Source organism: Salvia splendens, chromosome 10, assembly GCF_004379255.2.
Source record: "Salvia splendens isolate huo1 chromosome 10, SspV2, whole genome shotgun sequence".
In the NCBI taxonomy this organism is placed as follows: Eukaryota; Viridiplantae; Streptophyta; class Magnoliopsida; order Lamiales; family Lamiaceae; genus Salvia; species Salvia splendens.
The window spans coordinates 24,236,793-24,260,767 of record NC_056041.1 but is presented as its reverse complement, the minus strand read 5'-3'; the positions used below and the strand labels follow the sequence as shown (position 1 = coordinate 24,260,767).

Sequence of the window (23,975 nt, the reverse complement as noted above, 5' to 3'; positions counted from 1 at the left end):
TAGAAAGTGGTGGTATGTATAGTAAAACTATTCTAAAATTTAAATACTACTTCCTCACCTGTTCCATAAAAATATGAGTATATGATATAATACGAGAATAAAATTGAAAAAGTAAAAGAGAGGGAGGGAATAATAGTTAAAGTAGTGTTAGTGAATAGTAACATCTATATTATTATTAATATTTTAATAGTGGTATAAGTTGTAAATAACTGAATGTATGTAAATAATAAATTGAAATAATTTTCTATAAATAAAAATATTTATATTTATGTGAGACTAAAAAAAATGAAAAGTACATTTATTTTTATAGGACTGAGTGTCATGATTGGTAGGTAGTGCTACTATTGCCTAGGTCGCCGCAAACATTGACACAATAAGTTTAGTAGCTGCCTTTCATCAAATTAGCAATAAAATTCAATGCCCAAAAAGTTCAGTCCACTGACCTAAATTAGAAAACACATATTCAGGCAATATTATTTTTTAAAATATTAATTTGACCGTCGCTTGCCTGATCTCAAGAGTAGAGACTAGAATGTCATAGTTAGAATAGAACACAAATATCAATAGAGTGAACTATTAAAATGGCCCTTAAATACACACGAACTTGGGCATTCCCAAGGGCTTGTACTAAGCCAGATTACAACAGTAAACATGAAGATCCTGAGGATAAGTAGAGGAGCCAGCCTAATGGCTTAGACAAATGTCCTTGCCATGGAAAGATTAACAAAAACATAGGCATACTGATACGCTCAGATTTTGCACGGTTTTAAGGCCTTTATTTGGTCCGTTTTTAATGTCAAAATCACAATTCATGTCTATATTTCGTATGTTTGATCCATTTTGGTATTTTGACGTGTTTTGTGAGAAAAAAGTGCATATTTGAGCCCAAAAAGAGAGTCAAAACGCAAAGTTGGAAATTTGGAGCTGTTCAAGACGCCCAGCAGTCAACTGCAACACAGATAGCGACCGCTGGCGCCCAGAGACCGCTAAGCCAGTAGTGGCCCGCTCCGGGAAAGTTGTGCATGAAAGGAAGACCACGCCCATCGACCGCTACAAAGAGTCCACACAGTTACCAGATGATTGCCAGCGACCGCTGAAACAAGTGCACAGACCGCTGCCCAAGAGACAGAAGCTCCGGATCAATTCACAGCGACCGCTGGCCAAGGTGCAGCGGCCCACTGGGAAAAGCGGTGGGCAGATTTGCCCTAGACTTACCATACTTTGCAACCCTTTTCCTTATTTAATGAGGGTCGATTTCTCCACTATAAATACCCCCCAAAGCTTCATAAAAAAGAGTTCTCTTTGCAAAATATTTCCAGAGTTTAAAAGTGAGAGTACTTCATAGTGCAAGGGGTTGAAGAAAGATTCAAGAAGATCATCAAGGCTACAAGGATTTTACCTTTGGGTTTTATTGCTTTAGTTCTTATGTTTTCATTGTCTTCCCTACAATCTATGTTTTTAGTTTATTCTATTATGTGTAACTAAACTCATAGGATTCTAGGGATGTGTTAGTAACGACTTTGGTTATACAATTCCGTTTTCTATTTAATACCCGCTTTGTTCTTACTTTGTTTCTTCCTTAAGTAATTGGATAATGCTTCACGTTTTAGTGACACATTCTGTGACTAATTAATATAACTTGCTACATAATCGTGAGAAGAGGTTGGCGAGTTAGATCCACTTAATAGACACTACAATTAGATTTCTCTAAAACGGCACTGTTAATTGAGAGTGAGGACTTTTCAAGGGTCTTAAGAGCTTTTAGGGGTTACGGATCTAGGATTGACAACCCTAGTGTTAGTAATCAACGTTTGCATAGCATGAGCATAAGCTAGGTGACTCGTTCTATCAAAGTAAGAACTGTGCTAGGGTGTTGTAGTTGGAATTTGTATAACCATAACTGTGAACGCACATCCCTGAAATTCCCTTATCTCTTATCTTTTACCTCCGTGATTTATTTGCAATTAGTTGTTTATTGCTTTTAATTGTTCTTTGTTTTCAAAAATTCTCAAAACTTTTGGTTTTCCAAATAGTAATTGAGTTTTAGTAGAAGGTAGACAGTTTGTGATTGTTTTCCCCGTGATCGATATTCGGTACTGACCTTTAGCTATACTAGATCTACTCTATATACTTGCAGGTATTTATAGTGCGTCACATACCTATGTGGGATAGTCCGGGTCTATCCCAAAACCACAACAAAGACCCTCCAACGGTGGAGGGTGGGACTCATTAAAACCTCTTGAGGCAAAACACAAATGGGAAAAATCCCCAAGAGGAAAAAGAGTACCTTAATTGGGGGAAGGGGTTGGTGGATCGCTTGAAGATAGTATGAGGCTCACGAGCTTAGAACTTGAGAACATTTGTTCATCATACAGGACATTACCATACCGACGGCCATGGGATAGAAGGGACTAAAAAATGTGGGGATGGCAGATGTTAAGAGATGGCTCGGAAAACTGCAAAAGGGTGTTCATTGACTCAGGTCATACACGGGGTAGAGTTTCGGCCGAGCCATTCTCTAAACAGCTTGTGCGTTGCTGAAGCCTTCGGTCGAAAATTATCCTACGACTCGAGCCATTCTCAGAAAGGTGGTTCTGAATTGGTTGTGTAGAATTTTGTTTATCATATAAAGCATCCTCATATCGACAGACTCGGAATACCTTGGAAACAAATGCTTGGGCCGACCGAGACAAGGAAAAAGTGGGGCGACAAGGGCCGAGCCAAGCTCTCAGCCCCGGACACGATAACACAAAAGATGCAGGAAAGATACATTACACGACCAATCGATCGAAAGGATTATCTTTGTGTGGAGTATGGTACGTGTAAAAGACCGGAAATCGAAGCTGCTTCTCGGGCGAAGTTCTTTTGTTTATCATATAATGTATCCCCATTATGATAGACTTGGAAAACCAAGGTCATTCTGGTTAGGAGGTGAAGGAAATGAAGGGAAAGGCCGGAAGTGACTCGTTAAGATACACATGCAACCATCCTACCATGGCGTAACTGATACGCTCGGATTTTGCACGGTTTTAAGGTCATCTTTTGGTCCGTTTTTAATGTCAAAGTTGCATTACATGTCTGTTATTTGTATATTTTGGTATTTTGACATGTTTTGTGAGAAATGTGCATATTTGAGCCTGAAAAGGGAGTCAAATCGCGAAGTTGGAAATCTGGAGCTTTTCTATATGTCCAGCGACCGCTGCAGCATTGTCGGCGACCGCTGGCGCCCAACGGCCGCTAAGCCAGTAGCGGCCCGCTCTGGAAAAGTTGTGCATGAAGTCAAGACATGCCCAGCGACCGCTGGAGGATGCGTAGCGACCGTTACCGAGAGTCCAGAGAGTTACGGAATGATGGATGGCGACCGCTGAAACAAGTGCAGAGACCGCTAACCAAAGGTCAGAAGCCTCGGACCATCTCATGGCGACCGCTGGCCAAGGTGCAGCGGCCCGCCAGGAAAAAGAGGCGAGTGAATTGGCCCTACTTTCTCCCCAAGATTTACCATATTTTGCAATCCGTTTCCTTATTTGAGAGGGGGGCGATTTCTCTTCTATAAATAGCCCCAAAGCTTCATCAAAAACAAGTTCTTCTCTTTGCAAATACTTCCAGAGTTCATAAGTTAGAGTACTTCATTGTGCAAGGAGTTGAAGAAGAATTCAAGATCATCAAGGCTACAAGGATTTAACCTTTGGGTTTTATTGTTTTAGTTCTTATGTTTTCATTGTCTTCCCTTCAATCTATGTTTTTAGCTTATTCAATCATGTGTAACTAATAATAGGATTCTAGGGATGTGTTAGTACTCCATCCGTCCCCCAAAATTTGTCACCATTTGACCCGACATGGGTTTTAAGATATATAATAGAAAGTGGGTTGAAAAAGTTGGTGGCATGTGGGTCCTACTTTTATATATTAGTTTTATAATAAAATGTGAGTGTGAATGAGTTAGTGGAATGTAGGGTCCACTACCAAAAATGGTAAAAGTGAAAGGTGACAAATTTTTAGGGACGGACGAAAAAGGAAATAGGTGACAAATTTTCAGGGACGGAGGGAGTAACTTTTATTGGTTTATACAATTACTATTTGTATTTAATATTCATTTGTTCTTACTTTGTTTCTTCCTTAAGTTATTCCGTAATGTTTCACGCTTAAGTGACACATTCGGTGGTGATTTAATATAACTTGCTACATAATCGTGAGAGGAGGTTGGCGAGTTAGATCCACTTAATAGACACTACAATTAGCTTCCTTTAAAACGACACAGTTAATTGAGAGTGAGGACTTTATAAGGGTCTTAGGAGCTTTTAGGAGTTACATATTTAGGATTGACAACCCTAATGTTCGTAATCAACGTTTGCATCGCATGAGCATAAGCTAGGTGACTCATTCTATCAAAGTAAGAACTGTGCTAGGGTATTGTAGTGGAATTTGTATAACCATAATTGTGAAAGCACATCCCTAGAATTCCCCTTATCTCTATACGTTTATCTTTGTGATTTAATTGTTTTAAAAAATCTTCTAATTTTCCGATTTTCCAAATAGTAATTGAGTTTTAGTAGAAGATAGAAAATTTATGTTTGCTTTCCCCGTGATCGATATCCGGTACTAACCTTTGGCTATACTATTCCTACTATGTATACTTGCAGGTATTTATAGTGCTAATAAAAAGTGCATCTGTAACCCCACGTAGGCAGTGGCGACCACACCGAGCCAAGGGAATTCCCTTGGTGCCATTTTATTAATTCACGAAGCCTTATACACCAAGGTACATTTGGACATAGTCATGCGGATAAATGGTGTAAAGAGTAGCATACGCTAACTTTTTCACTTCGAAAATTATGTGTTTGGGCTCGAATGAAGTACCTTCGTGGACCAGGGAGTTTTGGGTTCTCCAAGTGAGACTTACTACTGTCATGAGAGCTAGTCTTCTAGTTTTCCGGATCACGACTGAGGCTTTTTTTTTAGTCATCCACTTGATGGCACTGGGGATGGTGTTAATCGTTACACGCAAGCCAAGCCATCCTTTGATAGCTGTCCACACCTCTCTTGTCTTGTTGCACTTCAAAAAGTGGTGGTAGGCCGGCTCAATGTTGGACTTGCAAAGAGGGCAATTTTGATCCATGTCCATGTATCCAAGCATGTCCTTAGTTGCCTTAGTTTCCAAACGGCCTTTCACATCTTGCCATGTAGTGAATGAATATTTTTGTGGCACAAAGTCTTTCCAAACGAATCTCGGCCAGAGTTTGCGCTCAGCTTTAGGGCGGAACCAATCATATGCTGCAAGGGTGCCCCTTACTTCATACCACTTGGCCCATAGAGCAATAACCTCTCTTTGCGGCACAACGCTAAGCATTTCGTCCCTGATCTCCAGTATTCTCTTAAACAACGGCGAGTCTCGCTTCCTTGGTGTCCATTCCCAGATCGTCCCGGTTGGAAAAAATTCACTATGGATCCACTTTATCCATGACGAATCTTTCTTATTATGGATGTTCCATAAGTTGCGAGCCAATAATGCCTTGTTCTATGCTCCAAGATTTCTGAAATCCAATCCGTACTCTTCCTTTGGCAAGCACAAATCTTTCCATCGAATAGGAGGGTGTTTTGTGCCCCATAGGAATTCTCAGCAAATTGATTTGATGCGGTCTCTCACATTTGCCGAGAGAGGGAAAACATGCATCAAATAGCATTCGACTCCTTGCAAAATTGACCGTATGAGCTCGGCCTTGCCCGCATATGATAGGTTTGTGCCTGTCCATCTGTTCGTCGTCGATGCAATTTTCTCAATCATCGGTGAGTAATGCATAATATTGAGCTTCTTGGAGTCGAGGGGAACCCCTAGGTATCGCACAGGGAGGGTGTCTTTTGGGAAGCCAAAGATGTCTCTAATCTCCTCAAAGTCCCTTCTTTGGGCTATCCCACATGTGAACAAGTTAGACTTGTCTTTATTGATCCCTAGGCCAGAACACTCAGCGAACTCTTGCATTGTGTCTGCAAGTATGGCCATGGACATCACATCGCCACTGCCAAATAACATGAGATCATCTACAAACGCAAGGTGTGTGATTCGTTGCTTGACATATCTCGCATGGTAGTTGAAGTTGGTATCTGATGTCCGGTCGACAAGCAATCTGGATTGGTATTCCATGCAAAAGATGAACAGCTTTGGTGACATGAGATCTCCTAGCCTGATTCCCCTCTTGCCTTCAAAGAAACCATGGGGGCTGCCATTTATAGCAATTGAGAACATTGGCGAGAAGACACATTTCATTACCCAATAAACAAACTTTGTGTGGAAGTTGTGCCCGAGGAGGATTGATCTAATGAACTCCCAACTGGCTGTGTCGTATGCTGTGCGCAGGTCAATTTTGATTGTGCACCGAGGTAGTTCTTCTTGTTTGCATATCCCGCATCAATTCATGTGCTAGATGTATGTTGTCCATTATGCTCCTGCTAGGAATGAAGGCTGATTGTGCACCATTGATAAGCTTGTTCAACAAGGGCATCATTCGAGCTGATAGGATTTTGGTGATGACCTTATAGATCACGTTGCAGCACGAAATTGGCCTAACGTCCCCTACTTTTGGGTTGGTTGTTGTCTTTGGGATCAGGGATCACAGTTGTGTTGAGACTTCTAAGCATTTGGCCTGTGGTAAAAAATTCCTTAACTGCTTGGATAACCTCCTTTCCTATCTTGTCCCATTGCTTCTTGTAGAAGGCCGAAGTGTACCCATCGTTACCAATATCAAACATGGTGGCTTTGATCTCTTCGTTGTTGACTGGTTTCACCATTTCTCTGTAGTCGTCGTCGCTCGCAAGTGGCCCTTGTTGCAATACCTCGTTATCAATCGGTGTGGCATGTTTCTTTGTTCTGAGAAGAGCTGTAAAGTGTTCCTTTTGATCAACCCGTCGCTTCTGTACAGGAAGGAGATGTAATTCCTTGAGTTGTTCCTTGAGTTGCTAAGCAGGGAGTATTTGAGTTTGGCCTTTTACTCATAGAACTCCCTTTCGGACTCCTCTAGGTAAGCGGCTGCTTGTCGTTGGTTCTTGATCTTCTCTCTCAACATCAAGTTCGAAGTATCCAAGTCCGACTGTTTTTGTAGCTCTGCCAATGCCTTAGCTGCTTCCTTAGCCCTCTTGGAAAGCTCACTGAATTCTTGAAAATTGAAGGCTTTGAGGTGGGATTTGAATTGTTTGCCTCGTTCAGCTAGCACAAATTGGGCCGAACCTTGGAGGGGGACGAGCCACTTCTCGTTCATAATCTCGCTAAACTTTTCATGCTTAAGCCAAAAGTTAAAGAAATTGAAAGGCTTAGGGTACAAGATAACGTTACCGAACAATGTGGTGACCACTGGTGAATGGTCTGAGTATATCCCAGGTGGCATGATCTCCGTTGAGTCAAGGAATCCATTTGTGTACCACACATCATTCACCATTGCCCTATCAATTTTGCTCATAAGCCCTCAGTTGGTGGTATATGAGAACTTGCAGCCTGATGCCATAACATCTTCTACTCCCAGTAGGGCACAAGTGTCCACCATGTTCTTGACTTCATATTCCAATGGGACATTTCCCCCTACACGTTCATCTACTGCCATAACGTTGTTGAAGTCCCCGCTAACGAGCATTGGTTCCCCCTATTGAACATGTTCAGTCAACGAGTCCCATAGAAGACGCCTATCAGGTATTGTGTGTTCCCCATAAACCAAAGTAATATGAAAGCAATTATTGGAAGTTAAGCACCTGATTTTAGTGTGGATTGTTTGGGCATCCCGGCTGATCACACGCCTTGGGTTCCAAATGAGGAGCATTCTGCTCTTGTCACTCTTATCAAAGTTATCGATGTTCTTCCATTCCTTGAACTTGTTCTTCATCAGATAAGATTAGGTCTTCGTCTTGAGCTTGGTTTCAAGTAGCCAATCATGTCGATTTTGTTTTTCCTCACAAAATCGGCTATTGCAGCTTTACGGGAGAGTTGTTGCATTCCCCTCATATTCCATATTGCTACAATCACCAGACTGGTCATGGATCATGATCTAGACCATCCTCCCAGTCTCCAGGGACGGTCTCCTCCTTTGAACCTGATTTGGAACAACTTTTCCTTCTCTTGGTGTCTCATTTCTTCTTAGGGGTCCGGCCTTGTCGCTCTGTTGCCTCAATATCTTGACCTCTCTCGTCATATGCCTCGGCTCCTTTCATCCTGGATGAGCTTTGTTCGATGTGGCTTACCGCGGTCTCTTTGTCAGAAATGATCTCGGTCGGTTGTTCTGTTGCTACCGTGGTCTCTTTGTCAGATAAGATCCCACTTGGTTGCTCCGTTGCTACTGTGCCTCCCCCTTGGTATCAATTTGGATTTCTAAGGGGAGGAGTGTCTTTGGATCTTGATGGCTCACCTACATACTTAACTGGAGCAGGTCCAACTTTTACATTCAGTCTGGGGTCCTTGTTCGGTTTCCTTCCCCTATGGCCCTGAGCCTATTTTCTGGCAATTTCAAGTAGGGCATTGACAAATTGGTTGACTTTGGTGGTGGTGGGATGATTAGCGGGTCTGACTCATTGTCCCTCGTAAGGGGACGAATCGCTTAGCCGAGAGGGGTAATCCCACCAGTACAGATGGTGAAGGGTGTGGCTGTTGGTTGTTTTTCCCGTTTAGCCTCCTAGTGTTCTAAGCACGTAACCATGGACATTGTTTGAATCTAGGCTGTTGCTCGAACATCCGCTTCAGGTATGGTTGGGCTGCAAAATTCGGGTTTCTGGTTGCACTCTGTGATCGCCCACATGTTCTTGATCTCGGTTTTGCCTCATTCCTCCTAACAGTCTGCCATTCGTTCCCGTCACTCTTACAATCTTCCAAAATATGGCCGAACACCTTACATGACGGGTAATATTTCGGCATGAACTCATACTCGATTTTTTGGTCGAGGTAGTCCCCCGACGGTAGTTGGACACTGATTGTTTCTCGAGGTCGTTGTGTCGTGTTCATGATAACCTGAATTCTAGGCCCATACATTGACTATCTCCTTAGTGTTTTGAAGTGTGTGGTGAGTGGCGTTCCAAGGTATGATGCGATATTGCTGATTGTCGAAAGATTCCATAGGTCAAGTGGCAAGTCCACAAGACGTAGCCACACCGGAATTTTAACTTCTGGCTCCATGTCCGGATCAAACTGTTGGGGCATGTCTTGTAGTACGAGTGGTGACCCAAACACATCGAAGGGGTCTTTCTGCCTTGTTCTCTCCATGTCTTCCTCGCTCCCAAACTGGAAGCAAAGCCATCCCCTTCGGTGGAATGTGACTCGTGCCTTGCATGGCCACCTGCGCATTAGATCGTAGACACTTTCTTTCCCAGGGAATCAGCCAACAAATCTACCCAATAGGCATTTGCCCCATCCACGAGAGATAGGAAAGATATCCTCTGTATCGAGGACTAAGTGCGGCGCATTAGAATCGACGTTATCAAATTTAACAAGCTCGATGTCCTCTTTTGGTAGATCTGGTCGAATGCGAATTGGACCCCTCATTTGAGCCAAGCAAGGTGTGCTGGTATGCCTTGGATGTTTGGTCCAGTAGGTGACGTGATCTCATCCTCGTCACTTGGTCCAGGCACATTTGGTGATCCAATTGGCGTCTCTGGCACCACGAAGTTTCCAATCGTCTCACTCAGATCATCAAGGGCCTTTCTTATCCTTAGCCATAAGGGTTGACTGGTTCACCGTGCGTTGTGTTCAACTTGAGTTATGGTTGGTTTGTGCTACTTCTGGATAGTTACCTCCACGTGGTTGCCAAGTCAGCGCCACATAGGAGCCAGGTGGTGTGGTATAGGTAGTACCACAAATATGTTGCTGATGAGTCAGACGGGTTGACTTCGGTATTGGACTTGGTGGAGCTGGCTCCTTTTCAGCCCATATTAATTATTCCTTCTATTTATGGTATGGACAACAAGATGTTTTTCCGATCGTACTAGGATGCTGGGGGTGCAACACCAAAATCCAGACTGTCTGCGCCAGTTAGCACTACAGTCCAACCGCTCTGTACTTCTGCCAGTAACAAACAAAACTGTGTTGTTGTTTGTGCTGAGCGCCTGCCACAAACTTCCAAGGATGTGTTGGCAGCACAGTTTGACAACCAACCACCTAGGCGAGTGTGCACCTGCCACTAACGTTTCAATTTGGCCGGCAATGGAAATCGGCACCGGAGAAGGCGTCTGAGACATCGGAAATTACTGCAATCAGCAAAAAGCGGTCGAAACAAGATTTTCAGCACAATGGAGAGCTATGAGTGAAACGCGGTCTATCTTTGGTGAAACGTAGATCGAGTAGCCTTCCTGCTATACAGGATTCGATGGTTGCGTCTTGCCTTTGTACAGACCTCTGGTCGGAGAGATCTGGGGAATGGTTCTTTCCCCCGGTGGTACAGACTAAGTCAGAGTTTCAGGTGTTGCAACTACCGGCTAGAAGATTTCCTCTTGGATTCTTGACGGCGCTGACCAAGCAGCCCTCTCTGGTCAAGGGATTCGATGGTCTCCGACGAACTAGGAAACCGAAGAGATCTAAGGTACTGTCTTCCCCTCAAGGGTAGCAGATCTGAGGAGAGGTGCTTCTCCTTCCTCAAACTTTACCTTCTCCTCCCCCCCTCGAGGATAGTAAGTCGGAGGAGAAGATCTGAGGCGTACTGTTACTCCACCACAACTTTCTCTTCCACACAAGAACCTCCACTTAGCTGTATAGTAACGGCAAGAATCAATGGAGAGCGGAAGAGAGAAATCGGAGTTCTTTGCTGCAATGTAGAGTGAAGAAAGGCGTAGAGTTGGAGTGAGGCGCTAGAAATTTTCTGGAGAGAAAAAATCTAGAGAGAGAAATTCTCAAACCCCACTACTGAGAGCTCATTTTTTTATATAATTAAATCAATTGAATAGATGGAACAAAAGTTACAACCTGATTCTTGGGCATACTCAAGGAACAGGATACCGGACATGTCCGAGCATCCTATGAGAGCATAAAGGACTCGAAGGGAAACAAACCCAAGCGAGGAGCAAACTAGAAAAACATAACTAACATATCAAGATCCAAACGGTGGCACTGCTCACAAACTCAGGGATGGGTCGAGCCTAGGGGTGTGCATTCGGATTTCGGTTCAGTTTTTAGCCTAAATCGAACCGAAACTGAAAAACTGAATTTAGGTTAAAATCAAAACCGAACCGAAACCGAAAACAAAAAAACAGAACCAAAAAACCCGAACTAAACCGAAAATCGAAATTATATGAGATTTTAAACCTAAAAACTTAAAACTGAAAAATAACACAAGAAACCATACCATAATTAACAAATCCATCAACCAACAAAAATAAATATTTAGGCCAAAACATAAAAATAGAGATTCGTGATATCTAATTAATCTACAGCAAATTATAACAATATAAATCCATTCCAAGTCTTCAATACTTCCACGGGATGAGCTTTGGCCATATCTTTTTGCCCACAATTTTTCTCATAAGCTTTGAATGGACTTTATAAATCTGAAATACAAAATAATCCCATAAGTTACAAGTTACTAATAATGAAGAATGTACAAGAAAATGCTAATGAACAGTAGATAGGTTGAGAAAATTAGAATAACAAAACTTTTTGAATATAGAGTAGCAGATCTAGATTGATTAGGGGAATCCAATTCTTAAATATCATAACACTTAATTGAAGAATAGGAATCCAGCTTCAATACTACTTAATACTTTCAACTATTTCTGGTTTCTAAACGAACAGATCCAAATACTAATTATCTGTAGAATAATAATTTTGAACACTAATTTAAGAGCTGTGAAGAAAATAGATGTGTTTGAGTTTTTACCTTCTTCTGAAGACGGCGTGGATGGCTGGAGCACTGCTCGAGGGTGGATTTGGTGTGGATTGGAGGCTTAGAGTTTGTGAGATTTAACTTTTAAAATTAGAGACTACATCGAAAGAGATTGAGATTGAGATTGAGATTGAGATTGAGATTGAGAATTGAGAATGGAGGCGGAGAGATTGAGAATGAGGCGTAATTCATTTAGGGTTAGAGTTTTAATAGTATATATATATATATATATATATATATATAGGGAAGTGATCAATGTCGAACCCTTTTTAAAGACCGAACTAGAGACCAAATTAGGGCCCTTCATTTTTTCAATCTTGTGGCTAGGATTAATTTATAAATAAATTAATATTTTATTCAATTAAAACTTGCTAAGGGGTATTTTAGGAAATCAATTATTAACCTACATAACGTTATTCTCTTTGTCTCAATTCTCACACAATCTTCACACAATTCTCGCAATTCACGATCATAATCTTCTTTAATCTTCTTCAATCTGCCGTCCACGATCTGCGCCGATCTTCTTCAATTCACGTTCAATTCACGATCTGCCTTCATTTCACGATCACGATCTGCCTTCAATTCATGACTGCGTTCTGCTTCAATTTGGCAATATTCCGACTCTCATGGAGAATATCGACGATCTCGACGATCTGCTTCTCGTGATCGTAAATCTCTATCTTCGCCTCTCAATATTTCTCAATCGTGTTGCAATGTTTATCGAATCGTTATTCAAATCTGAATATAAAGCTTGAGAAATTTGCACAATGAAGCCTGGCGTGAAGAACTCCGATTATTTTGTGCGTGGGTAATTCCGATTTCTTTTGAAGCTTAGATCTGAATTTCCATGGAGAATTCAACATCCCAGAGCATAGAGCATGGATGATATGAATGATCTAAAAAAACAGTTGACACTTTTTCTGATATAGATTCAGATCCAAAGCTAGAAGAAGAAGAAGAAGACAACTTATTTGAAGGTTCACGTCTTTTCCGATTAGTTGTATTGGATATATGATGTGTTTTTAATTTTGATGAAGTTTTTTAACCAATATGATGGAAAATCTCTTTTTGAACCTTGTTGATGAATATTTTTTTGATTTTTTATGTCTGCACTATACACAGATCAATAATGAAGTAACAATTCATTCGAATGAAGTAATCAATAGGTCGAATGAAGTAACAAAAACTTAACTATGTTGTATGCATAAGTTTGCGTATAGCTGTATACCTAGTTGAATGAAGTAGCAACATGTTCGAATGAAGTAATAACATGTTGGAATGAATTTAATACCGGTTAATTAGAAATGCTAATCTGAAGTGTATTGTATGCATAAGTGCGTGATGAATTGTACTTTAATGAACTAATTACCTAATAGAACGAAGTAATAACATGTATGAATGAACTTAAATTCAAGTTGAATAATCCTTTTTGTTTGTTATGAACTAATCTTCTCAATCGCTGCCAAACACATACACACCAAACAGTGGCGGATGCAAGAATTTTACTTTGGGGGCCCAATTTACCATTAACAATTGCGGAATATTTTTCGATATTTGCTAGTAGTCATGGCATAGATTTAGTAAGTTGCGAGATACATAGATGAATAATTGTGGATGATCTACAAACACCAATTGGCACTCTTCTTCATACAAATTCAGATTTAGAGGTACAAGAAGACGACTACTCATTTGAAAGATCACGGTTTTTTCGATTCATTTTTTTGGATAACTGATGTGTTTTTAATTTTGCTAAAGTTTTTTAACACATCCGATGAAAAATCTACGGTTGAACCTTGTTTATGAATGAATTATGTTTAACAAAAGATTAACAATTTGTATATTTTTTATTTTTTCACGTTTGTAGTAATAAATAGATCAGTATGAAGTAATAGATTATCTGAATGAAGTAATCACCAGATTGAATGAAGTAATATTAGCAGCACTGAGAGGAGGAGGAGGAGGAGGAAGAAGAAGAAGAAGAAGAAGAAGAAGAAGAAGAAGAAGAAGAAGAAGAAGAAGAAGAAGAAAAGAAGAAGAAGAAGAAGAAGAAGAAGAAGAAGAAGAAGAAGAAGAAGAAGAAGAAGAGCATTTGTAAATTATTTCACCAGTAGGTTTCATTTGATTTTTTCACGCTTTTAGTAATAAACAGATCAATATGAAGTAATTTATTTCCAGTAGGTATTACTTCATTTTTGTAGTTTTTTATTTCATTACAGTAAGTTTATTACTTCAGTTCATTATCTAATAAATTTAAAATGAAATTGTTTTTACTTCATTCTAGTTGGTTTTTACTTCATTCAAGTAAGTTCATTACTTCATTCCAGTACGTAATATATTGAAAATGAACAGAATTTACTTCATTCCATATTACTTCATTTAAATGAGTCGTTACTTCATTCAAACAGGTTTTTAGTTCATTGCATGCAGTAGGTTTTCAAATGATTTAACACATGTTTCATTCGAATTCATTGAACTAGGTTTTTACTTCATTTCAGTTGGTTTTTACTTCATTTCAGTTGATTTTTACTTCATTCAAGTACGTAATATATTGAAAATGAACAGATTTTTACTTCATTAAATACTACTTCATTTAAATGAGTCGTTACTTCATTCAAACATGTTTTTAGTTCATTGCATGCAGTAGGTTTTCAAATGATTTAACACATGTTTCATTCGAATTCATTGAACTAGGTTTTTACTTCATTCCAGTTAGTTTTTACATCATTTTAGTTGATTTTTACTTCATTCAATTAAGTTTATTACTTCATTCCAGCATGTAATATATTGAGCTAGGTTTTTACTTCATTCCATTCCAGTAGGACTTCAAATGCTTTTATGCATATTTCATTTCTGCAGTGTCCACGGAAGAGCTTTAGCTTCAAAAAATCAAAACTCTCCCCAATTGTTAAACAAATGGATTGAGTAATCAAACAAACTGCATCACCTTTTCTGCACCAATCTCAATTGTTAAACTCCCCCAGTAGGTTTCGTTCGATTTTTTCACGCTTGTAGTAATAAACAGATCAGTATGAAGTAATAGTTTAGCTGAATGAAGTAATCACCAAATTGAATGAAGTAATATTAGCATTACTAGGTAGGTTTTGTTCAATTTTTTCACGCTTGTAGTAATAAACAGATCAATATGAAGTAATTTGTTTCTACTAGGTATTACTTCATTATGTGCTTTTGAAATGAGATTTTGTTTTACATCCAAAAATTTAAACGGCAACAAACTATACAATAGTACATCATATGAATACCGTAACAACGTCCAGTAGGTATTACTTCATTTCAGTAGACTTGTACTTCATTCCAATAGGTTTATTACTTCATTCTAGTACTCCCTCCGTCCCATTTAAGATGACCACCTTAGAAACAGCGGCGAGGCGGTTCTGTCCACGGTGGTGACTCGACAGCAGCAACGAACACGGTGAGTAGATGCAGCGCGAAGGAGATGACAGAGACTTAGCTTCGAGTGGAATTTTATTACTATTTTGATGAAAATCAGAATCCAATTTAGGAATTAGATGAAGTAAATTAAGATTAAGAACTTTGTAAAACTTCAAAGGTGTATTACCTTCACTAGACGTTCGGCCAGAACGCAACAGCCGTCGATTACCTTCGGTCGACGATTGGCCTGTGTCAACCATTTCGAATCAGTGGATTGGGGATGAATCAGGGGTGAATCAACTATAGTTGAATCAGCTGGCGATGTCATCGATAGAGGTAGACGATGATGTCGTCGATTTGCAGAAGAAGATGTGGAAGCGTCAATTTTGGCAGAAGAAGCAGCGTTGGAGCGTTGATTTGCAGAAGAAGAGGATCGGGAAATGAGAAAGAAGGGTAAATATTTTTGGAGGTGCAGCAGCGGGAATGAGTATGGAAAGTAAACCATGAAATTTTTATCCTAAATGCAATTTTACCTAAATATCCCCGGTTTGAAGTAAATTGTGTACCTAATGAAGGAGCGAAATTAATATAACATGGTCTAATCTCATCCATTAAAATCTAGATCTAAGGGCCCTCATTTGGTCTCTAGTTCGGTCTTTAAGAGTGGATTTGTGAATAATGAGACTCTATATATATATATATATATATATATATATATATATATATATAGGGTTTTGATCCATGCAAAAGCATTCTTAATACAAAAATGTAGAACCAAGCATACAAAAGTAATTTTTAGGTCATTGTAAGCTTATTTTTACGTCATTATAGTAAGGATGACATGAAATGATCTTAACATGACATCAAATCCAAAGTTTATAATATGACCTAAAACTGCTTTACAATAACCCTCCGTGTTTTGTTTAATTATTGACCATTGGATTGTCAAATCTCATGGTCAGGATTTTGTCTGGATTTTGTATTGAGATCAAGTTTTGTATTGATCATTTTCCTATATATATTTATATATATATATATATATATATATATATATATATATATATATATATAGGGGTGCGTTATAATGATAACCCCAATTTCTGTAATAACCCTATAACTAAATCGGGACCACACATTTTTAAAATCACGCGGTCTAGATTAAAACTTAGATTTACTTCATAAAAAAAGCGCGGGGGTAAATATGTCATTTCGCTCATGATAAAATTTACGTATCCAAATTTCGCTCATTTAATTTCTGAATTTCGCTCATTTTATCATTTTATCAGTCAGTCAAAAGTATCATTTTATCAACCCAGAGTATCATTCTATCCGGGAAAAATATCATTCTATGCAATAAACCTAACATATATCATTTTATCATTTTATCAGTCAGTCAAAAGTATCATTTTATCAACTCAGAGTATCATTCTATCCGGAAAAACTATCATTTTATCAGTTTTATGTCATTTTGTCACGTTAAAGTATCATTTTATCAGCTTATATGCAATTTCTTCAGCTAAACTATCATTTTTATAAGGTTACTGTCACGACCGCCCATACTAGGGGTACCACAAACGCGGCGATCGTGACCGACATGCATGGATAACGTTTTTAAAAGAAAATCCTAATTAACTTAAAGGAAGAAAGACATTTTAGTTTAAAGAAGTTTAAGGTTAAAATTTTACTATCACTTAGAAAAGGCTTATAATAAATACTTTTAAAAGAAAAAAACGGAGAAAATAACTTAAAGAAAACCAATTAACTTCTAAAGTAGACCATTTAATTTAATTCACGAGAACACCATTTTCAAAAGATAACGTAATTACTTGGTGAAAACCTAACACAACCATACATGTTCAACCACAGTACGAAAAGATTAAAGTCTTGAGACATAGTTTAAAATATAGCAGCGGAAAATAAGGTTTAAAGAGAGTCAAGGATCACGCCTATGTATGAAGACACAACGCGTCCTAAGGCTAGCTCAACATCCTTCGCAACATCCTGCTCAACCTGCAAAATTTTAAAAGAAATTGCAGGGCTGAGTACTTGTTGTACTCAATGGGCTCATGCCGAAAACATTTTTTATAGTTATGTCATCCATACCGGTGATCTCGAGTTTTTATATGAGATTAAGAAATTACCACGGGAACACAAAAACATTTCATAGACTGGCCAGTCAAATAATCTCCCCACTTTCTCAACAATCCATCAATCACAATCATCATTCCATGTGCGACGAAAGTGTGGCCACACTATTCGCCCACGAGACCGGCCGACTAGCAAGGACGGCTCACGATCCCACCAGTGTACACAGCCTGATAGGGTTTGCGGCCCTACTCAGACCCGAATTCGTTTCACAACACAGCCATATAGCCTAACGGAGTAAACTCAGACGAACTAGGCATCAGACACACAATCTCAATCAAAACAAACCATGGTATGACATAACAAGTTAAACCACCCTTATAACGCCACATAGTATTTTCGGAAAAATAAAGAGATTTGAAAAGAAAGCCCACCTCGTTCGCTTAACAATTCACAATCCAACTTATGGCAACTCTCGTTCCTCGAGTTCATGAATACACAATCACCCTTGTCAACGACAACACAAGTCAGCCTTCCACAAAAATCATACTACTATGCATGTCCTATCGTTTCTCTCTCATTGTTTTTCTCAATTAACCCAACCCAAAGTTCGTCACAAAGACGGAAAAACACACCGTAATATATTTCAACTTATCACCCGTGATCACATCATTAGGCACGTTCCTTGGACATACATACATCATATAATACTTTTAAACTTGAAAATAAGTGTCATTTTATCAAGGCAGAAAACTGGCAGAACTGCGCGACCGTTTTGTAAAAATCACCATAAATTCACCCGACCTCAAAAGATGCTAAATTTTGGTCACAATACAGAGGACACATTCAAGTTCATCCATGAAAATTTTCACACTGAAATAACGTCATTTAGTCAGTCATATCATATATTGAACTCTCTGGTCGGAACATACAATTTCTGACAGTATTGCGCAGTTCATTTGAAAAATTCACCATAAATTCATACGATGCCCAAAAAGGCTGAAAATTTAACACAATACAGAAGACACTTCAAGTTTTCATATAGTTCAAGAATCACATCGATCGGAGGTCATTTGGTCAGTCAAACAGAAAACGAAACATTCATGGCGAGAACTCACGTTTCTGGCAGATTTGCGCAGTCAACTTCAAAAATTTATTAAAAAATCATTTTTCGATAAAACGGCCTGAAATTCACACGAGACACAGAAAACACCTTAAGGTTTACTCAGTAAAAGTTTCGTAGCAAAATTCGTTCGTTTGATGGGTCGAATACAGATCATAAGTCACTGGTCGTGCATCACAGATTTCTGGTTCAAATTCGAAAATAGGGTTTTTAAAACTTCCACAACACAACCACCGATTTTCCATGCTCGAAAACACCAAATCATGCTTACACGTTCCTCATACACAATTTGCATACAACTCATATTATTCACCAATTAATTCAAATTCAACTTCACATGAATTCAATAAAAAAAACACATAACTATCAAAGTTCTTATGAAATCACACTTTCCCACCGATTAAATTTTCGATCTATCAATCCTACACCCTCTATATGCATGTAGGATTTAAGAATGAAGTTTCAATGAAGAAGATGAGAAGAAAGACTTAGTTATACCTTCTTGAATCAAGAAAACAAACGGTAGAAACAAACGTTGACACGATTCACCGGAAATTTTTGAAAAATCCACTCCAATTGAAGCAAGAACAATGGTGGAGGAAGTTTTTGGAGAGGATGTGTAGAGGGGGAGGAGAGGCACGAAATTTTATGAGGGAGGTGGGGGCTAGGGTTTAGTTTAGGTGATTATATAGTCCTAGGTTTAATCCCATTAATTAATTAATTGTGGAGGAATAAAATAGAGGCCAATAAAATAAAATCCCACAATTAAAAGGAAGACAAGTATTTCGAAAATTATGGATAGAAATTCAATAAGGAAATTATTTAGTATTTACTTGGAGATAAATAGATTCACAATTTAGGAAATAAAACGATGTATATTCCATAAACAAGGGAACAAAATAAATTAAATCTCCAAGTAGGAAATAAAAGGAGGGGGCGAAAATTAGTAGGGTGCACAAGGAAATTATTTAAATCCTCAATTAAATAATAATAGGGTTTAAATTTGGTAATTTCTTTATAGGAAAATACTCCGATAAAATAGGCAACAATTAAATAAATTTCCACAAGGAAATTATTCAACTCTTAATTTAATTGGGGTGAGGGAATAAAATGTGGCAAGATTTAATTGGATTTAATTTGGATAAATATCCCAAAACAATTAATAAAATCCAAGAAAGAGAATATAGTTTCCAATAATTGGAGGGGGCCGAAAATAGCCACTTTATTTGGCTAGAACAAAATGCATGATTTACTTAATTAATCACCCACATTGAATAATATAAATAACACTTTATTCCAAATCACTCATGACAATTTATTCCACATAGTCAACTCAATCAAGTAGGAACAATTAAATTTCATAAATGAAATTTCCAATCGACATATTAAAATAAAAGTAATTTTTTTTTTTTTTTGGGATGTTACATCCTTCCCCTCTTAACAGAAATTTCGTCCCGAAATTTTGACCGTCTCACATAAACAACTCGGGGTATTTTTCTTTCATACTTTCTTCTAACTCCCACGTGGCTTCCTCGGAACCATAGTGTTTCCACCATACTTTCACGGATGCTATTGACTTGTTTCGCAACTATTGCACCTTCCGATCTAAGATTGCCTCTGGCCTTTCCTCGTAGTTCATGTCGGGGGTAAGGATCACCTCCTCTTGATGAATTACATGGTTGGGGTTGAACACGTACTTGCGCAACTGCGACATATGGAACACGTTGTGCACATTCCCAAAACTGGGAGGTAACGCCAAACGGTACGCTACAGGACATACTTCATCGAGAATCTCGTACGGCTCTACAAAATGCGGTTTCAGCTTGCCCTTCACTCCAAGTCTCACAACTCCTCTCGTCGAGGATACTTTCAGGAACACTTTGTCACCAACGTCGAATTTGATTTCCGTTCGACGCACGTCATTATACGACTTCTGCCTATCTTGGGCTTCCTTGATCCTTGCGCGGATATGATGCACAATTTCGGTCATCTCCTTTATAGCGTCGGGTCCTAACATCTTCCTCTCGCTAACTTCATCCCAATAAAGTGGGGATTGACACTTCCTGCCATACAAGACTTCATATGGAGCCATATCGATCGTCGCTTGATAGCTATTATTGTAGGCGAAATCAACCAACGGTAGAACAGTTTCCCAACTTTCCCCTCGATCTAAGACAACGGCTGGCAACATATCCTCAAGCGTTTGAATCGTCCTCTCTGACTGCCCGTCCGATTGCGGGTGATAAGCAGTGCTGAAGTTTAGTTGTGTGCCCAATTCTCGTTGCAAACTCATCCAAAACTTTGATGTGAACTTCGTATCGTGGTCGGACACATTGGTCTTTGGCACTCCATGCAAACGTACAATCTCGCTCACGTAGAGCTTAGCTAACTTGTCCGCGCCATAAGTAATCTTCATCGGTAAGAAGTGCGCGCTTTTAGTAAGTCGATCAATGATTACCCAAATCGCGGTGTTGCCCTTCTGTGACTTTGGCAAACCCGTCACGAAATCCATAGCTAGATGCTCCCACTTCCATTCGGGAATCTCAAGAGGTTGTAACTTCCCATATGGCCGTTGGTGTAAGGCCTTCACCTGTTGGTATACTAGACATCGTTCCACATATGACGCTACGTCCCCTTTCATTCCATTCCACCAAAACCGTTGCTTCAAATCCCGATACATCTTCGTGCTTCCGGGGTGTGCGGTGTAAAGTGTGTCGTGCGCTTCACTCAAAATCTCCTCCTTTAGCGCCTCATCGCTCGGCACACACAAACGTCCATCGAACGTCAAAGCATTATCCGCCTCCTCACGGTAATGATTAAGCTTTTCGGCTCTCACCTTTGCACGTAACTCCTCCAACTTTCCATCACGTCGTTGGGCTTCTATGAGCTTGGTTCTCAGTCTGGCTCAATCACTAGCGTCGCTAATCTTGCTTCTACCGTCTCGGGAGCTTTCACTATTTCCAATCTCATCTTGTCAAACTCGTGAATCAACGCTTCCTCTTGCGTTAGGAAGTAAGCCAATTGTGGTTGGTTTTTCCTACTCAAAGCGTCGGCGACCACATTCGCCTTGCCCGGATGATAATTAATACCACAATCATAATCCTTCACGGTCTCTAACCAACGTCGCTGTCGCACGTTTAGTTCTTTTTGCTCGAAGAAGTACTTGAGACTCTTGTGATCGGTGTAGATTTCACATCTCACTCCATAGAGATGATGTCTCCAAATTTTCAGTGCGTGCACCACTGCTGCTAACTCCAAATCATGCGTCGGAAAATTCAACTCATTCGGTCTCAACTGTCGGGAAGCATATGCTATCACCTTCCCATCTTGCATCAACACGCATCCTAGTCCTACTTTCGACTCGTCCGTATAGACGGTGAAGTCCTTGTCGGGTTCTGGTACCGCTAGGACTGGGGCTGTAGTCAATTTCTCCTTCAACAGTTGGAAACTCGCCTCACACTCTGGCGTCCAAACCACCTTGATTCCCTTCTTTAGTAGTTGCGTCATCGGTCTCGCAATCTTAGAGAATCCTTCGATGAAGCGTCGATAATATCCCGCCAATCCCCAGAAACTGCGGATTTCACTTGGCGTTTTCGGCGACTTCCAATTCTGTACGGCCTCGACCTTTGCTGGGTCTACTTGAATTCTATTTGCCGTCATAATATGACCCAGAAAGTTCACTCGAGTCAACCAAAACTCACACTTACTAAACTTGGCATAAAGCTTCTCATTTCGCAACGTTTCCAACACTGTTTGTAGATGCCATCCATGCTCCTCCTTGTTCTTCGAGTATACTAAAACATCGTCGATGAAGACTAACATGAACTTGTCGAGATACTCATGGAAAACTCGGTTCATCAAGTCCATGAAGACAGCCGGGGCGTTGGTCAGCCCAAATGGCATCACGACGAATTCATAATGGCCATAACGAGTGCGGAAAGCAGTCTTAGGCACATCCTCTCGTCGGACCTTTAGTTGATGATACCCTGATCTCAAATCCATTTTCGAGAATACGCCCGCTCCTCGAAGTTGGTCAAATAAGTCATCAATCATTGGCAGTGGATACTTATTCTTCAAGGTCATCTTGTTGAGCTCACGATAGTCGATGCACATCCTCATCGTCCCATCCTTCTTCTTAACGAACAAAACTGGCGCTCCCCACGGTGACACACTGGGTCAAATGAAACCCAAGTCTAACATTTCTTGCAACTGTATCTTCAACTCGGCCAATTCCTTAGGGCCATTCGGTATAGCGCCTTCGATACTGGCGTAGACCCTGGTTCCAAAACAATAGTGAACTATAATTGTCTGTCGGATGGCAGTCCAGATAAAGCTTCGGGAAACACAACGGGAAAATCTTGTTCTACTGTCACGTCTTCCACTCTCAAATCCTTCTTTTCCTCTCCATTCAAGTACACAAGATACGTTGGACGCCCTTTTCTTACCATCGTGGTTGCTTGCAATGCAGAGATTATAGAGGTTCGTCGGTTCATGGAGATCCCATATAAGATGGTCGGCTCTTTGCCCGGGGCTTGAAAAGAAATGTGTCTCCCTTTACAGTGAATAGTCGTGTGGTTCTCGGCAAGCCAATACATTCCCAAAATTATATCAACGCTCTCCAAGGCATGACGTGTAAAAGTCGAGCTACTACTCTTAACTCTCCTAACATAAACTTTAGTCAAACAGTCTTAACTTGAATATGAACCGATTTTGAAATATAACAATTGGTTATGATCATCCCCACGGAGCTTGAAAGAACATAAGATAGGTCATCAATATGGGATGAAATCAAATAAATGTCAATTCTCATAGTAGGCTACCAAAAGATAATTTTGTTGTTCGACCAAATTTGAAAGGTCCACACATCAATGGATAATGACTTAAAGGGTTGAGGAAAAGAAATGATCAGTTGCATGAGGTACTGATCATGGTTCAAGGAAAATCATAATATGGACTGACAAAATCACATCAATGGGTTCATAAGTTTGTGAAAGGCAATCAAAGTCAAATGGGCTATTGAAAACAAAAATCAAGTGGATTAAGTTTGTTAAGGCAAGGAACAGAATGTAGGCCTTAACTTTGTTTTGTAGAAAGAAAGGTCCTATTATGGAAAGGGTACATATAGTGGAACTGAACCAAAAGAATTTCACTCTGTAAGAAAGAACTTGACACAGACATGGTGACCAAATGAAAAGTTGAACAAAAGTTCCAAGAGAATTATCCCACAGAAAACATGTCTGCGAAACGTGATTGTATTGAAGGACATAACTGCAAGCAGTCTTAGGAATGAAGTTCAATAGCAAAGGCTCACAAAGTCAAAATATTGTTCGTATAAATAATAAGTCAAAGAAGACTACAATCAATCCAATTGTCCAAAGTTATGAAGGCAACAGCACTTTTCAAGAATTGAAAGTGAGTTATGACTCAATGGAGGAAAAGAAATAATATGCATCACTTGCAAGGGTGAATGAAACAAGCTGTTAAATAGACAATGGCTCACGGCTATTTGAAAGGTCCTGAAAGATAACTTCTTATAA

The 23,975-nt window shown here is 39.7% G+C and overlaps 2 protein-coding genes and 2 long non-coding RNA genes across 4 annotated transcripts; all 4 read right to left on the bottom strand.

The window, feature by feature from the left end:
• Nucleotides 1–4,747: 4,747 nt before the first annotated feature.
• Nucleotides 4,748–5,347, bottom strand: LOC121752811. Its single transcript, XM_042147900.1, has one exon. The coding sequence runs from the start codon at nucleotides 5,345–5,347 to the stop codon at nucleotides 4,748–4,750; it is 600 nt and encodes a 199-aa protein (XP_042003834.1).
• Nucleotides 5,348–5,614: 267 nt separating this feature from the next.
• Nucleotides 5,615–6,262, bottom strand: LOC121752810. The gene has a single exon (XM_042147898.1). It carries the CDS (start codon nucleotides 6,260–6,262, stop codon nucleotides 5,615–5,617), a length of 648 nt encoding a protein of 215 aa, XP_042003832.1.
• Nucleotides 6,263–11,228: 4,966 nt separating this feature from the next.
• LOC121751597 lies at nucleotides 11,229–12,018 on the bottom strand. Its single transcript, XR_006040127.1, has 2 exons — nucleotides 11,835–12,018; nucleotides 11,229–11,505 (listed from the first exon to the last, which is right to left on the bottom strand). It is a non-coding gene; the product is annotated as an uncharacterized LOC121751597 (long non-coding RNA).
• Nucleotides 12,019–14,906: 2,888 nt separating this feature from the next.
• On the bottom strand, nucleotides 14,907–15,867 carry LOC121751537. Its single transcript, XR_006040106.1, has 2 exons — nucleotides 15,418–15,867; nucleotides 14,907–15,329 (listed from the first exon to the last, which is right to left on the bottom strand). It is a non-coding gene; the product is annotated as an uncharacterized LOC121751537 (long non-coding RNA).
• Between the last annotated feature and the right edge of the window lie 8,108 nt (nucleotides 15,868–23,975).

Coding starts and splice junctions, on each gene's coding strand:
- LOC121752811 (XM_042147900.1), bottom strand. CDS start 5,347: ATGCTTAGCGTTGTGCCGCAAAGAGAGGTTATTGCTCTATGGGCCAAG.
- LOC121752810 (XM_042147898.1), bottom strand. CDS start 6,262: ATGAAATGTGTCTTCTCGCCAATGTTCTCAATTGCTATAAATGGCAGC.